Below are 15,605 nucleotides of genomic sequence, written 5' to 3'. Positions count from 1 at the left end.
AGAAAAACTGCAGTCAACTTAAGCAGATATTTCTTTTTTACTGTTGTTTTTCTTTATTAAAAAATGAAGGGCACAACGAAACATTTTATTTGTAAGACAAATAATTCCTTCCGTGCGTAACCAACGTGTTTAAAGTCACATTACATTAGACATTTGAAGCCCCCTGAGCGACTGTAACGATCACGTAACCAAAAAAGCATTCTGCAGTCTTTCCGTCCTTGGCTCTGTGATAAGTGAGACGGCCATGAAATTACTACAGCCATTGAGCCATGTTCCTCGGGCTACGTGTTTGCAATAAATAGCCTAGCAAGTTCTTTTGGTAGAAACCAAATAAGGCGGAAAGAGGAATGAGCCAACGCCTTGATCTTGGGTTGTATAAATGAAAAACACCGGAAAATATCCTTGTAGTGTCAGTCTAGTGACTAACTCGACAACTTCTTCGACGACCGGGTATTTTTTTCACCAACACGCCATCAATTGTTTGCGTTACTGTCGAAATCTTTGTCCACGAAAACGGAATCAAACTTGACTGAAAGTGACAAATATGGTGTTGAACAATCCACTGCACAGTGTCCACACGGAATACCCGCGTTACAATGAAAATGAAGGCACCCAACAACAACCAGTTGGTAACGAAAGTGAAGAAATTGGTAAAAGCTGGAATCTAACCGCTACGGATAGGATCTCTTTGGACAACTTGTCGATTAAAGCACCCGGAAGGGCTGCATCCAGCGGCGAACAGATGTCGTCCGCATCGTTCCCAATGAGTAGAAAACGTCTTTCGGCTCTCACTGTTAGCAAAAGGTGGAAAAAAGTTAGTCATCAACTACATACGCGGAAATTACTTTTTGAAAAGCGCAAGCGAATTAGTGATTTCGCCCTAGCCGTCGGCATGCTTGGCATCATCATCATGATAATTGAGAACGAATTGGCTAGCGCCGGCGTCTACACTAAAGTATAATTTTCACTTTGAAAGAATCAACATCTTCTTCGTTTGACGTTTGATTTTCTGTTATTTTATTTAGTCATCATTATATTCTTTCTCCTTAAAAGCGGTGATATCATTCACAACCATGATTCTTCTGGTATCCGTAATGATTTACCATAGCTTCGAAGTCCAGGTGCGTAATACGTTTTCCATTTTAATTCATTCATTTAGGGGTTTTTTAAAATTATTATTCCCTTAGATATTTCTGATACAAAACTGCGTGAATGATTGGCGGATCGCCATGACGTGGCAACGGATAATTCAAATGAGTTTCGAGTTGCTCATCTGCGCCATTCATCCAATTCCTGGTGAACCATACTTTTTCTGGAAGACTAATCACACCATTGACGTCACTCTCGGTCTGCCCATGCTCTTCCGATTTTACTTAATCGGCCGAGCCATGCATCTACACAAGTACTCCACAATCCACATCTCCAGTATAGTATTCTCTCTAGTGTTATTCCTCATTGTCGGATGCGACGATAAGTTAATCATTTATTTTTATTCATTTCGATTGATTATCGGTTCATCGAATTACATATATGCTGACATCCTGATTTGCCTAAAGCTAGTTTAGCCTAATTTTGTCGTTTTATTAGTAAACTTTTTACAGACACAACCTCGAGATCGATCGGGGCCTTCAATAACATCGCATTTGACACTCGATTCATCTTCAAGACACTGATGGCCATTTATCCCGGCACTGTCCTTCTCGTTGTGGTAGGTTCGCTGTGGATCGTCGCCAGTTGGACTATGCGGCAGTGCGAACGGTATATAAAACACGACATTAACGAAATACTTAACCGATTCGTAAATGTTACACATATTTCAGCTATTACGATGAAGAGTACAACAATTTACTCAACACCATGTGGCTGATAATGATTACTTTTCTGACCATCGGCTACGGCGACATGTTTCCCAAGACATACTGCGGCAGAAGTATCAGTGTCGCCACTGGATTCATGGCATGCGCATTTTGAATGAAATTTTTGTATTTTGCTTGATGTTTAATTTCTTGATCGTTTTGAAGGGAGCCGGTTGTACGGCGTTACTGGTAGCTGTCATCTTGAAGAAAATGGAGTTGACCCAAGCCGAGAAACGCGTCCATGATCTAATGAGAGATACTCAGTTCACCAAAGAGGTAAAGCTCGACCCAAATCGCCTTGTTATTTCTTTTGGAAAGCATTGTCATGTGCCAATTTTGAATAGTTGAAAAATGCGGCTGCCAATGTTTTACGAGAGTCGTGGCTCATTTACAAGTACACGAAATTAGTTAAACGCGTCAACCCAGGTCGAGTACGGAATCACCAGCGCAAGTTCTTGCAAGCCATCCATTCAATGCAAAACGCTAAAATGAAGCATCGTAACTTGATGGACGACCTTCATGTCCGCAACAACCCATATAACAATATGGACGACCAGGTATACTCAAATTAAATTTTAGTAAAGTTTAATTAAAACATGGACAACTAACAAGCGAAAACTTGATCCCAGAATGCCGCCAATAAAATCACTTCTGAAATATATACACGCCAAAATATTTTGGAGGAACGACTGAGCTCACTGGAAAATAAGTTGGTAGTTCTCCAGGAAACTCTAGCAACTCTGCCGGAAGAAATTTCACGTCACTTGACTATGACCCAACTCAATAATTCTTCTCGCAACCCTGGACACACCCTATTTTCATAACGACCAAAACCGTGGTGATTTATTATGATTTTATTATGCTCTTCACTCGTGGAACATATGAACTTTATACATGCTGTATCAGTTAAAAAGGTTCTATTACATAAAATAACTTACATTAAATCGTCGGAAGAGTGAGTCGTTTCATCTGAATTCTCAACGCGAGTGTCAGACCCTGTCAATATCTAGCATCCGTAGCCTATACTAGCCATACATGTTTAAAATCACGTTGTTAACAAAAGGTTGTACGAGTTTCAGTAACTGTACAATATATTTCAATCTAAAGGGGAATATTTTCGCTAAAACATTTTTCGAAGTGAAAGTACTAAAATGAAAATTTTACGGTTAAAACAAATATGCATCTGCTCAGGGTCGAACTGAGGACCTATTGCGTGTGAGGCAATCGTGATAACCACTACACTACAGATGCGATATAGATGTTAGGACACCGTACAGGTATTATCCTACGAGATAGATGCTATAGGTCGATAGCCAAGTTCTGACCAGAGAAACCAGGGAATCACAGCGGGAACATTTCATGACTATTACTTTCAATAATGCTAAGAACAATTCCCTCGGGATGAATACATTAAAAAGTTGTTTGGTGACTTCCGACGAAAGTCGGAATTTCTTTATTCTAAATGTAGTGAAAGTCTAGAAAATGTAATGTTTGCACAAAAAAAGGAAGCCTTGATCTCGATTTGTTTTCTCAATCAAAAAGGAATCCTAGCGAACATCTCCAGTATTTGTCGAGTGATTGTTTCAACAACTTCTTTTGCCGGACCAGTGTGTTTTTTTTAGCAACAGCAATCACAGATTTGTCGAAAATATCTTCCAGTTAACATCAAGGATAATGGCGAAGGGGAGTCTACAATAATGATGTTAAATTAATAACATGCAGTGCGAGTTTTCTATGGCTGCCATTGAGGATGAGGACAGTGAAAGTGAAGAAAATGTAAGACCAAGTGCTGGAAGATGCAATGGAGGAAACCCTAATGCTCTTAGAGAAATCACAATCAGCGCTACTGCCTCAACTGCAAAAGTGAAAAGTGATTTAGCCAGCGGAGCTGAAATCAAGTCCATTACGTCATATTCTGGTAGTAGAACAGCTGTTAGGCCGCTTACAGCAATGGGCAAGAATAGATCAAATGCCGGCTACCAAATCGGTCGACGGAAGAAGCTCTTCGAGAAACGGAAGCTGATCAGCGATTTCGCCCTCGTTTTCGGCATATTCGGTATCATCGTCATGGTTATAGAGAGTGAACTGGCAAGCTACGGTTTCTACACCAAAGTATTTTTTATACAAATTAAGCTGTTTTGAGTTATGGCAATTGACTGTCCAATTTTGAACGATGGCAATTGACTGCTTCATTAAATGTGTTTCCATTTGTTTTTTTTTTTCTATAGTCATCGTTATATTCTTCCACCTTGAAAACGCTGATATCAGTCTCAACCGTGGTGCTTTTGGGTTTGATAGTGACTTACCATGTCTTTGCAGTCCAGGGATATGTAGCTACGTATTATCCTATATCCATTACTTTATTATTTTTTTTTATGATTCAAAATTTTTGGGTGACTTCCGGCTAACGATAAATATTATATTATTCCCTCGGATATTTCTCATACAAAATTGCGTGGATGATTGGCGGATCGCCATGACGTGGAAACGAATAATTATTCAAATAACTTTGGAATTGCTCGTCTGCGCCGTCCATCCAATTCCTGGCGAACTAAATTTTTTTTGGACGAGTCAGGACATCATCGGCTTGGGTGCAGCAAAGAAAATGACCCGGCTGAAGATTGTCGCAGTTGTTTATAAGTCCGTTGTGGTAAAAAAGCGTTTGCAGGGAGATGCCACATTTTTGGGCAGTAGACCAACAAGTATCACCACTGTTCACCCGATAGCCACGAGTGCAGTCTTTTGAATAAGCAAAATCTGCTCATTCCAAGAGAAATATAAGAAAAAAATCACTGTTAATTACAAATTATCTTAGATGAACATGCAATCGTCTCAACATATGTTCAATTTACCAGTGAAGTTTATAAGAACGAAGAGCGAAACGACCAGAATAAGGAAAACGGGAGACATTTTTGTGGCCATTGCTGCTATATACAATCAGAAAAAGAATTTAAAATTTAATAAAATGCATTTTTTTATTTAATCATTTTTAGCTTAATGCGAAATTTAAAAAAATTCTAAATTCACGTCACACGTCACACAACACGTCGTTTTTTTTAAATTTTACCTATTATTGGTTTGGCTGCTGCTGCCCTCGAAGACAAATAGTGGTGTGTTCGAATTGCTAAAGAACTTGTGATTATTTCAAACGAACTAGTCGACCTTTTTATACTCGCATCCGCGAAAGTGCTGCTCCGGGAACCTAAACCTTTCGTTCTATATTTCAATCAAGTTTTTGCGCTCCTATTCACACTCTGCGAATAGGAGGAGCGGATGTATAGATAAGCAAAATAGCCACTTGTTTCGTTTTTTCTTTCAGAAAGACCAAAGTTAATATACAAAAATCATCCACACACACAAGTTAGAGCACAAGGGAACAACAAACGCTGAATTCAAATAAAAATAAGATTGAAAATAAATTGTTTGTACGAGGAAACGAGATACAGCAATCTCCTAACACACCCAAATACGGATTATAGCAGCGGTATAGAGTACCTATTTATACCATTTTCAGTGCTTTCAGAGTACTTCTTACGCTTAACACGAAAAGCATGAATGTAATTATTTTAAACACTGAAAAGGAAATAATCATGCCCATATATAAAGTGGAACTTAAACCACATATATGATAATACATATCGTGTCGTCAGTGAGTCTAAAGTGAGTAAGTACGGCAGAAAACGATCATGGGTTTTCCCCGGTCTTCCTTGGAAATGGGACAAACAATTTCTTTTCAAAAGCGAAGAAAACCCAGGAAACAGGTTTTTGTGGATGTGCACGTTGATCAGTAGTTCCGTCGTTTTAGGAGTTTTGACTTTTTCTTTGAAAATAGGACGATTTTCTAAATGCTTGGGTACTTGCCTACTTGGGGCACGCGAAAAACACGATAAAAACCCGGAAGCGCTTATTGCCTTATTCAGAGCAAAAATTTAGTTGAGAGGTGTAGAGACCAACAATATGATTCGATTGGAGAAATGAAGATCATATTTATTAATTTACGTTGAATAAAACATTTGTATTTTTTTTTAATTAAATCTTATTGATAATAATATAGCCTACCAAATTGGAAAAGTAACATTTTTGTTCGAAGCTCAAACTGGGTAGATATAATTTAAAGTTTTTTAAAGTTTTACTTAGCTTTATTTTGTGTTATAGCCTACGCCGGATACGGACATGCAAATCATATTTGGCGTTTTAAGGACAAAAATCAGACAGCTTTTGTTTAACAGCGATATATCTTCATAGCGCATTAGATATGTACAAAACAACGGTATTAAAATAACGGGGTAATACGAATTATCATCAGTTGGATAAAACTGCGCAACTTTTTGCTGGGAACTTTAAAGTAGAAATATTTTTGAAACTATTATGAACTATTAGAAATCTATAAAAGTTGTCGTTCTTGTTTCAGTTGCGATTTTTTAGCGGTGCTGAAAACAAGAAGAAGAAAAACAAGAAGAAGAAAAACAAGAAAGGCGTGTTCTCCAATGGGGAAATCCACACTTTCACGGAGGAATATTTTAAACTCGAGCTACTATTATGGACTAACAGGAATCTATAACTGCTGTCGTTCTTGTTTCTGTTGTGATTCTTTTTGGGGGCACTGAAACAAAAAGAGCCAGCGATCGATGTTCTCCACTGGAGAAATCTCTTCAAATCTACTGGGTTTTCCACACTTACTTTTCGGGGGTTTTCGAGTCGTTTGCATTTCCCTTAATTCATCAACGCAATTTAGTCGTCATCGAACAATTTCTAAAATTAAATAATTTAAAAATAAATAAATAAATAACAAGATAACGCAAAAATCCAGTCTGTAACTATAATTTTGAAGCAAAAGAGGATGACAATTTTTTCCTTATTAGCGGCGCCCTTGGTCGCGTTGGTAATGCTAAACAGCCACTAGTCGTGATCGTAGTTTCAACTTTCAAGGTATGGTTATATGCATGAGGTTAAATTTGGCTGCATATGGTTCAAGACATGGTTCATCTTTCATTTGCTACTCTTATACCTTTTGTTTAGTAGAATACTTACAAATATTTATATAGAGATAGAGATGTGTAATGTATTAAGATATTTTTCAGTTAACTTGTGCTTACACAAAACCAAGATCTTTTCGGATTTTTTTAGTCTACAACTCTGCATAGGCTACTGAATTCATTGCTTCTTTGAAAAAGTGTAAATATGTTTTTAACAACCCCTTATTTTGTTTTCCTCTGTTTTTATTATTTTCTTTTGGTTTTCCTCTATTGATGTATAAGTAACTGAATATATAAGTGACATGATTTCATTTATAGGTATGCAGTGAAGAATAGGAAATGCTGTACTACACATGCCCAAGCAAATGGATGGATACCTTATAGAACATGCAATCATATTTTTACTTTCTCGACAGCGCCCATTTTACTGTGATCTTTAAGTTTCTCCATTGTGAGCTACCCATTCCTGTTTCAACATTGAACTGCAGAAGTCTAGCTGTAGGCTATCCCATCTGAAGGACCCACTGAATGGCAATTTCTAAATATTCGTGTTTATAGTGTTTGTTTGATCTGAAAGAGAGGCACCCACATCTTTTTAGATTACATTATTGGTGGTTTATCTTTGTCTTAGTCTAACTTATCTAATAATGTAATCTTCTTCTATCTTTATCCTAGGCACCGCGGGCAACGATGGCGGTAAAGGATCGCTGATTTCTACCAGATCCCTTGCTGCACTGACGTCACGCAATTGGGAGATGCGGATAAATGAGAACCACTCCCGTCTTTGGGTTTCAAGGTTGGTGTTCCAAGTTTATTCTTTTTCTTACGATAACAAGATTAAATGAACGTTGTCACTCCATTTTTTAAACAAATGGAATTTTTAAAAATTGGAATCCACTAAGAAAGAAAACTGTAATCCACCAACTTTGACCACTTTTTGTCCTCACATCTAACTCGTCGGTTATAATTTAAAATCTGAACCCGACTCTATTATTCAATCGATTCTTACGTGAATCCAAAAAATTTCCAAAATAGCTCTCGGCGGAAAAATGACAGTAGCTAATGCTTACTTTTGATTAAACTTACAAAAGCACGTGTACATAAGTAGATATTATTGTATATCAGACTGATATTATATAATAATTTCGACTTCTCAAGAATGTAAGAAAATGTTGTGAAGAAGATATATAAAGACAGCATTACCGGGGAAATTTTGTCAATACCCTATTATATCGCCCGTCCCTTGCTATATCTATTGAGAGAAAGTTTATTGATCTAAACTACGTTTTGTATGGGATAAGCGACATAATGTGTTTTAATAATTCAGTGATTCACAATCAACAGGCAAGATACGGCAAACCCTTTTGTGACTAATTACATAATTACGAAAACCATTATTTCGATTATAATGCAATTCTACTGTTGTGGTAGACAGATAACGCAAACAGGCTCATTTCCATGGTTACATCAGCCGGTATAATAACAAACACCTTCAAATGCAACCATCAACAGATAAATAGAATTGTCAACCTTCAGTCCCGGTCGTATAATTCCGTAGCAACCGTTTCTGATCATGTCTGTGTTCGAACAATTACATCCATTTGTTAGCCTATTTCAAGCCTGCGGCATGATTCCTTATACAATAGAACGAAATTTGGCAACCCAAAAATTTGCAAAATTCACTTTCTCTTTTAAGCATCGCACCACTTGGTGGTTCGTCTTGATTTCAATTTCGCAGGTCCTATGTATTGTGGCAATGGGTTGCTCTTCCAATAATGTGGGAGAGAGTTTATCAACAGATAAAACAATGCCAGTTACGGTTCTCATACTTTTTTCTGTAACACACATGTCTCGCATTGCTGAGCTTTTATTATCTCGCTGTATCGTGTTGCGATTCCGTCGACTGCGGAATGCGGTAGAAGCTGTGCAAGAAGTCGAGAGCCTTTTTGGAGAAAAATATCTTGCACAGCACAACAGGAACTCTATTACGGCACGATTTATTATCGGATTTATTCTAGTCAATATACCGGTGAGTTGTTTTTGTCAGATTTAAAAAGGCATTTTTGGGGAATTGTAATTCATGACATGCGTGACTTAAACATTCCTATTTTTATTATAGGCTATAGGTATGTTGTTTGTGTCGATCTCTGCACTTGAGTCGCTCTCCTCATTAGCAAATTCAAACATTTTGTTAATAACGAGCATGATGTTTATGCTCACGCTAATCTATATTATGATAGATTGCACATTCTTTTTATCATATTTATGCTTTTACATAATCGCCCATTACATACAACTCTTAGTCATCCACTCTGACATGACTGAGGATAATGAACTGCAAATGAATAATAAAAGGTAAAATATAATTATTCAATGACTTTTTTCTCAATAAATTATTCATCCATTTGATGTGGCAAAAAATTCAACGTGACCTGTGTGTAGGGACGGAAACATGAAAGCATTGAGACGAAGTGCCAAGATATTTGACAGCCTCTGTCGAGCTTCGTCAGAAATCAACGACATTTTCTCCGCTCCAGTTTTATTTCTATTGACAACGAAATTCATATCCGTTGTCACCCATGCTTTTATCTACATTTACAGTTTTATTCATGAAAATGCCGTCTTAGAGAGTGGCAATGTTGCGTTCCCTTTGGTTTTCATCACGGACTGGTCCCGAATATTAGTCATTCTCGCCTCCGCCGACCTGCCCGTTAATCAGGTCTCTTGTCTTTTCAAATTTTCCCTAGTCTATATTATTATTATTATTCATATAATCGGAAATTTTGTATTTTCTGAAAATGCTCTAATAGATCTATCAATCTGTTTCCGCTTTTAGGTTCGACTCCTTCGCGAGAGAATGTCCGCTGTAATGTCACGTTCACGATTCTCTCAAAAATTGACTGATAATGTTGAGGTCTGTTTCACATAACTAACGTTATGTGAACAGGATAGTTATAAACTAACCTAATCGGTTAATTCTTATAGGCGATGACATTATTGCTTCAAATTGATGAAGACCGTGTTCGTTTGACGGCAGCTGGACTGTTTAAGGTTGGGATGCATCTGATTCCAGCTGTAAGTAATATTTCCAAAATTCCGTTTCATCTGGTTGCGCGCGCTGTTCATTTGGATAAGTCTCTGTCTGTTTCCACTGTACTAAATAAAAACTGCTATTCTAGTTAACAGGCGCTGTAGTGACATATATGGTCATCCTGCTTCAAAATTAGTTACAAGATCATCAGTAAATCATCATTCATCACGTTTTACGAAAAAATGAACCAGACTTAATTCAGACGTCAAAGTTTTAAAAACCTTATGGTAAAAATATCATTTATAACGGCATATAAGAAGCAAGTTTGCGGCTCCCCACGTACCTCTGATTCACCCCATTTATTTGTTTTCGTCTTAGCATTTATTTTTTTTTTAGTTTTAGAATTTTAGAAAATGTTTTCCAGGTTGATGTGTGTTTATTTAGCCACAAAATCGATTTTTGGCGTCCGATGACGACTAACTATTGGTGATTAATTAAGGGAAACGCAGATATACAACAAGAAGAAAACCCCCGAGCCATAATTTGTGTGGAAAACCCATCAGTGGATTTTCCCCAGTGGAGAACATCGTTGGCTCTTCTTGTTTCGGTGCCCCAAAAAAGAATTGCAACAAAAACAAGAAAGACAACAATTGTAGATTGCTGTTAGTCCATTATAGTTTAAGATATTCCTCCGTTAAATTTCTAGGTTGCGTATACCAACTGATGATATCTGTAAATCCCGTTACGTTTGAATATGTTGCGTTGATTAATTTTACTAGATGTCCCTTCCCACCCATAACAAAATTAACACACACAAACAGTACACCATCGTCTAGTGCATTTAATAGAATCTTCTTCTTATTTACATATGAGAAAGTTTCGAAATGTTTTGTAATAAGTCTTGGTACACACTGCTGTGGACCAGGTTTTCTCACGTTCTTTGCGTCCCCAACCATTTAGAAAATCGTCCCATCTTCTAAGATACAGGTTAAAACTCCTATCAGCTCTCCTACCGTAGTTAGGTGGGGTAAACGACCGAACCTTAGATTGATTAAAGTGCACATCCCCCAAAACCTGTTTTTTTCTGGGTTTTCTTCAATTTTTTAAAAAGCATTGTTTGTCCTGATTGATTTCCTGGAAGAGCTCCGATGACCCCGTGACGAGTTCTCGCAGCTTTTAGGGCGGAACACCGAATTTCGCAAAAGTTTGACAGTGTATAAAAGGATTGTTCCCTCGAAATCAAAAGACAGTCACTAGCTTCTTAGTCACAGCTAGAAGTTGAAATTGATACACACAAAGTAAGCCTCTCATCAGAGCTTTTCAGGTACGTACTCCACATTTTTATGTATGCAGAGTAAAACCAAAACAAAAAAAAAAAGCAGTAATTTTCATTAAAGACATAATTATATTATTTTATTATTTGATTACAGGAGAACGATGATTTCAAAAATTCTCGTATGCATTCTGGTTCCTTTCGTTGTGCTGTCGATAATGTTTGATCCAGCGGACGCACAGGCGTGGAAAGACGGTGACGGGGGCAAAATTAAATGGCAATTTGATTGTGACTTTCCCGGCAATGATATCGGAAATCAAAGAGTTCCTGGCGACCAATGTGGCGGCCTTTGTATTAACACAAATGGGTGCAACCACTTTAGTCACTTTAATGGAATCTGCTATTTGAAAAAGGCATCAAGCATCCCTCCCCGTAAACAGACAAGCGGTGGCGGAGGCGTATGTGGATTCCTAACAGGTATGTACATTTTAAACCCGATTTAAAACCATTTTTAATATCTCTGGCCACAAAGTGTTACAAAAATAAATATACAAAAATCACAAATTTTTTTAGGAGGTGTAAATCCTGGAAATCGTAATGTCAAAGGCACTTTTTGGGCTGAGCAATCTGATGCTGGCGGATGTCAAATGCCGCAAGGTGATTACGCGGTAACCGACGCGATAGCTCTTGGACAATCGCAAGCACTCGGAAACCTCAAGTGGCGTCAAGGATTGTGCGGCCAAGTCTTGCGGATCGACTGCGGAAACGGACCGATTGATGCCGTTGTGGCCAGCACTTGCAACCTGAACAGCGATTCCTGCGGGGTGGACATGATCGGCAAGACCTGGCGACGAGCCACTTCGAACAAGCCGCCCGGTATCGTCGATTGCAGTGTTTCGTTGACCAACCGAAACCCTTTAAATGGAAATGATGCCATCTGCTACTACCGTCCCAATTCCGAAACTACTAATAATTACTCCGTAATCCTTGGAGTCGTTAACACCGGAGGTAGGATCAGTTCGTCAGCTGTTGCGGCTGGAGTGACAGGCCGCCGGAATAACGACGGTTGGTTCGAATTCAACGGATCTGGAAGCCCCCTATTTCAGAGCAATACCGAAGTTGTATTTCGTTATGAAGATGGCTCGTCTTCTTCATTCCGGATCGGCAACTGTCGAAATGGAGGACAAGTACAGATATTCCGATAAACGAATCCGGGGCGAGCTAATAACGATAATTTATCTTAACTTTATCCTCGGTTTTAGTATAAACATTTCCCTCACTGGATGTTTCCCTTAGCCTAGTTATTGTTACCCTCACTAATTCAAATCACACTAGCAGGCTATACAAATCCGATTCCTTACTAAGTGCACAAATTTCTCTATAAGCCTGCTTAAATGTCATCTCAGCAAAAAGGTTCTAAATACACAATTGGACGAGAATCTACTGTGAGTTGTCGATATTTTACTTGCTGATAGGTGTTCCTTCATCTTCATCATGTACCTAATATAGGTGCTCTCGAATTAGTCAAGGAAGAGTGGGTGAAGTGAACGATTGAATTGGTTGGATCATGGCTGCCTGATGAAGTTTACGGAAGTTTATTACAAAAACGGTTTTATTGTTTTCTACAAAACGACAAATGACCCGTTTTCTTGTACAGCGCTTGGCCAATGACATTTATTTTATTTTTCAATTCGTTTCAACCCATGATTCAATCCTTTCAGACAGCTAACTACTCTGAGATCAAATATCTAGCTAATGCAAAAATGTGTTGTAATGGATAAAAAACTCAATCGCGTAATCCGAATTTCTCTTTTTTACACCCATTTTCTTTTTCTTTTGCTTCCATTCATAACAGCGAAAAGAGCAATCCGGGATAGTTCCGTCTAAAACATTTTCATCGCCAGGTGGCTTGCTTTGTTTCTTTGGTCTGCTCTGTCTATATGGAAATCCGTTTTTACTATGGTCATAGCTAACTATTTATGTTAATTGTTTACTTGTAAAGAGTGGCACACATATGCCGGCCTGACAGGTTTGATTATTGGTATATGGATTTATCTTTGTCTTCGTCTATTAGTAAGTTACAATTAAAGGCGAAATCTTGTCCCTACCCTTCATACGTCTTTTGCTACATCCATTGAGCACAAGATTGAGCGAAAGTTTACTTTGATCAGACTTTGAATTACCATAAGACATCACGAGTAAGGTTATGCCAGTTCAGTTCCACTGTTTGCTTTTAAAAACATTTAGTACAATTAGGCTACTAAATGTCGCATGCAAAGCTGATGTAGCCTTTTTACCGGTGATTGATCTAAACTACAACTGTAACATGAGATATGCGTCACAATGTGTGAACATTTCTACTACCCTGTAATGCGTTTTAATAATTCAGTTGTCATCCATAGACAACAGGCAAGATACGACAAGTTATTACCCTTTTGTGACTAATTACTATATTATTACGAAAACCATCATATATTATAGTGCATTTCTGTTGTGGTAGACAGATAATTCAAACAGGCTCATTTCCATGGTTACATCAGCCCATAATAATAGATACCTTCAAATGCAGAAGCATATAAAAAGAATTGTCGTTAGAACTTATTCCATGCATCAGTGCCGGTCGTATATAAATCCGTAGCAAAACAGTTTCTGAACATGTCTGTGTTCGAACCATTACACCCTTTGTTAGCCTGTTTCAAACCTGTGGCATGATTCCTTATACAATAGAACAAGATTTGGCAACCCAAAAATTTGCAAAATTCACTTTCTCTTTTAAACATCGCACCACTTGGTGGTTCGTCTTGATTTAAATTTTTCAGATCGTAAGTGTTGTAACAATGGCATTCTTTTCCAATGATGTGGGAGAGAGTTTATCAACTGATAAAGTATAATGCCAGTTACTGTCCTTATACTTTTTTCTGTAACACAAAATTCTCGCTTTGCTGAGATTTTATTATCTCGCTGTTTAGGGAGAACGGGGCAATTAAGGTAGTGGGTAACTTGGCACCCAGCGTTTTTCGTCCTCTTGCGACCGAGGGATTGCATTTTTAAAATTACCAGTTATAGTTTTTAATAATGCGCATCTTTAAAAAACAAAATTACGGAAATAGTCCATGTAGTATGGAAACAACAACTAAAAAAAATTGTGGCCCTTAAATCGTGTCGTCCATTTCGTTTTCTTTTTTCTTTTGTGGACTTCCCTAGTTAACTTAAAACTTGTATAAAATAAGTTTCTGAAAGGAAATTCTTTCCTCTTTCAGAAACCAATTTTTATTTATTTTTATTAACAAAATTGTTGCTTGAAAACGCAATAATAACAAAGAAACCTTTTCTCGGGGCAACTTGTGTTGCTGGGTTAGAGATGGGAGGGAATATTTTTCGGAAAATTTAGTTGATGACACCATCGCCAGGTGTTCTTTTAGCCCGTAAGAATAACATGGGCCATCCTACCCCGCGTACATGAGCATGTTGCCCCCCGAATCGACCCACCCTCCTTCATTTTCAAAGCGCTTTTGGTTTCAAACAAAGCAAATTGTCAGAAACTAAAAATACGCTTTTTATAGCAAATTTTTTCCTCTTTTTTTAAAAGCCTAGCGGGGATAAAAAATATTGAAAAATAAAGAAGTGGGGCCGGGGTTCAAAAACAAAAAAAGCGACAACTAGTACACCTCTCCCTATCGCGTTGCGATTCCGTCGACTGTGGAATGCGGTAGAAGCTGTGCAAGAAGTCGAGCACCTTTTTGGAGATAAATATCTTGCACAGCACAGCAAAAGCTCCATTAAGGAACGATTTATTATCGGATTTATTATAGTCAACGTATCGGTGAGTTGTTTTTGTCAAATTTAAAAAGGAATTTCGGGGGAATTTAAAATCATACGTACATGCGTAACTTAAACATTCCTATTTTGATTATAGGCTATTGGTATGTTGTTTGTGTCAATTTCTGCACTTGAGTCGCTCTCGCTAGCAAAATCAAACATTTTGTTCATAAGAATCAAAACAAAGAAGTATGGCTCCACCTCCTTCTCATATGCTGGCCCAGCAATCTGGAACGCATTGCCCTTTTCTGTGAGATCTTCTACAACGTTGGCACAGTTCCGCTCCTCCTTGAAAACCCATCTCTGTCGTGTTGCTTTTGAAAACTGAAATTTATATGCTTCCTCTTCCCCAAGTCATTGCCGTGCCTTTGTCCATATTGTTTGTAAAAGTGCACGTTAAATATGTATTACATTATTATTATTATTATTATTATAATTAGTGTGTTGTTTATGCTCACACTAATCAATATTATGATAGATTGTACATTCTTTTTGTCTCATTTATGTTATCACATAATCGCCCATTACATACAACTCTTATTCATCCACTCTGACTTGTTTGATGATGACATGTTGATGACGAGTGAACACATCAATCTATCTAAAAGGTATAATGTAATAATAATTCAATGATAATAATTGATATGACA

The 15,605-nt window shown here is 37.8% G+C and overlaps 3 protein-coding genes, 1 long non-coding RNA gene and 1 other non-coding gene across 7 annotated transcripts; 3 read left to right on the top strand and 2 right to left on the bottom strand.

Moving 5' to 3' along the window:
* Positions 1–49: 49 nt before the first annotated feature.
* On the top strand, positions 50–2,800 carry LOC124190363 (small conductance calcium-activated potassium channel protein-like). Of its 3 annotated transcripts, XM_046582992.1 has the most exons (9): positions 538–629; positions 682–955; positions 1,026–1,121; positions 1,188–1,474; positions 1,588–1,758; positions 1,821–1,956; positions 2,022–2,132; positions 2,201–2,413; positions 2,486–2,800. In XM_046582992.1, exons 2-9 carry the CDS (start codon positions 743–745, stop codon positions 2,678–2,680), a joined length of 1,422 nt encoding a protein of 473 aa, XP_046438948.1. In that variant the 5' UTR covers positions 538–629; positions 682–742; the 3' UTR covers positions 2,681–2,800. The 3 variants fall into 3 exon arrangements, with proteins under 3 accessions (XP_046438946.1, XP_046438947.1, XP_046438948.1); XM_046582990.1 differs by having other exon boundaries at positions 50–955; XM_046582991.1 differs by having other exon boundaries at positions 53–955; positions 1,188–1,402.
* A 234-nt stretch (positions 2,801–3,034) lies between these two features.
* On the bottom strand, positions 3,035–3,107 carry Trnav-cac. The gene has a single exon. It is a non-coding gene; the product is annotated as a tRNA-Val (tRNA).
* A 151-nt stretch (positions 3,108–3,258) lies between these two features.
* Positions 3,259–4,602, top strand: LOC124190358 (small conductance calcium-activated potassium channel protein-like). Its single transcript, XM_046582982.1, has 3 exons — positions 3,259–3,968; positions 4,085–4,179; positions 4,290–4,602. The coding sequence occupies exons 1-3, from the start codon at positions 3,573–3,575 to the stop codon at positions 4,600–4,602; spliced, it is 804 nt and encodes a 267-aa protein (XP_046438938.1). The 5' UTR covers positions 3,259–3,572.
* On the bottom strand, positions 4,425–5,029 carry LOC124190359. The gene is made up of 3 exons (XR_006872946.1): positions 4,924–5,029; positions 4,709–4,783; positions 4,425–4,613 (listed from the first exon to the last, which is right to left on the bottom strand). It is a non-coding gene; the product is annotated as an uncharacterized LOC124190359 (long non-coding RNA).
* Positions 5,030–11,090: 6,061 nt separating this feature from the next.
* Positions 11,091–12,575, top strand: LOC124190356. The gene is made up of 3 exons (XM_046582981.1): positions 11,091–11,187; positions 11,294–11,613; positions 11,710–12,575. The coding sequence occupies exons 2-3, from the start codon at positions 11,301–11,303 to the stop codon at positions 12,339–12,341; spliced, it is 945 nt and encodes a 314-aa protein (XP_046438937.1). The 5' UTR covers positions 11,091–11,187; positions 11,294–11,300; the 3' UTR covers positions 12,342–12,575.
* The last annotated feature ends 3,030 nt before the right edge of the window (positions 12,576–15,605 follow it).

This window comes from Daphnia pulex, chromosome 3 (genome assembly GCF_021134715.1).
Source record: "Daphnia pulex isolate KAP4 chromosome 3, ASM2113471v1".
In the NCBI taxonomy this organism is placed as follows: domain Eukaryota; kingdom Metazoa; phylum Arthropoda; class Branchiopoda; order Diplostraca; family Daphniidae; genus Daphnia; species Daphnia pulex.
Note: the sequence above shows the minus strand (reverse complement) of the source record. Positions and strands in the feature narration are given on the sequence as shown.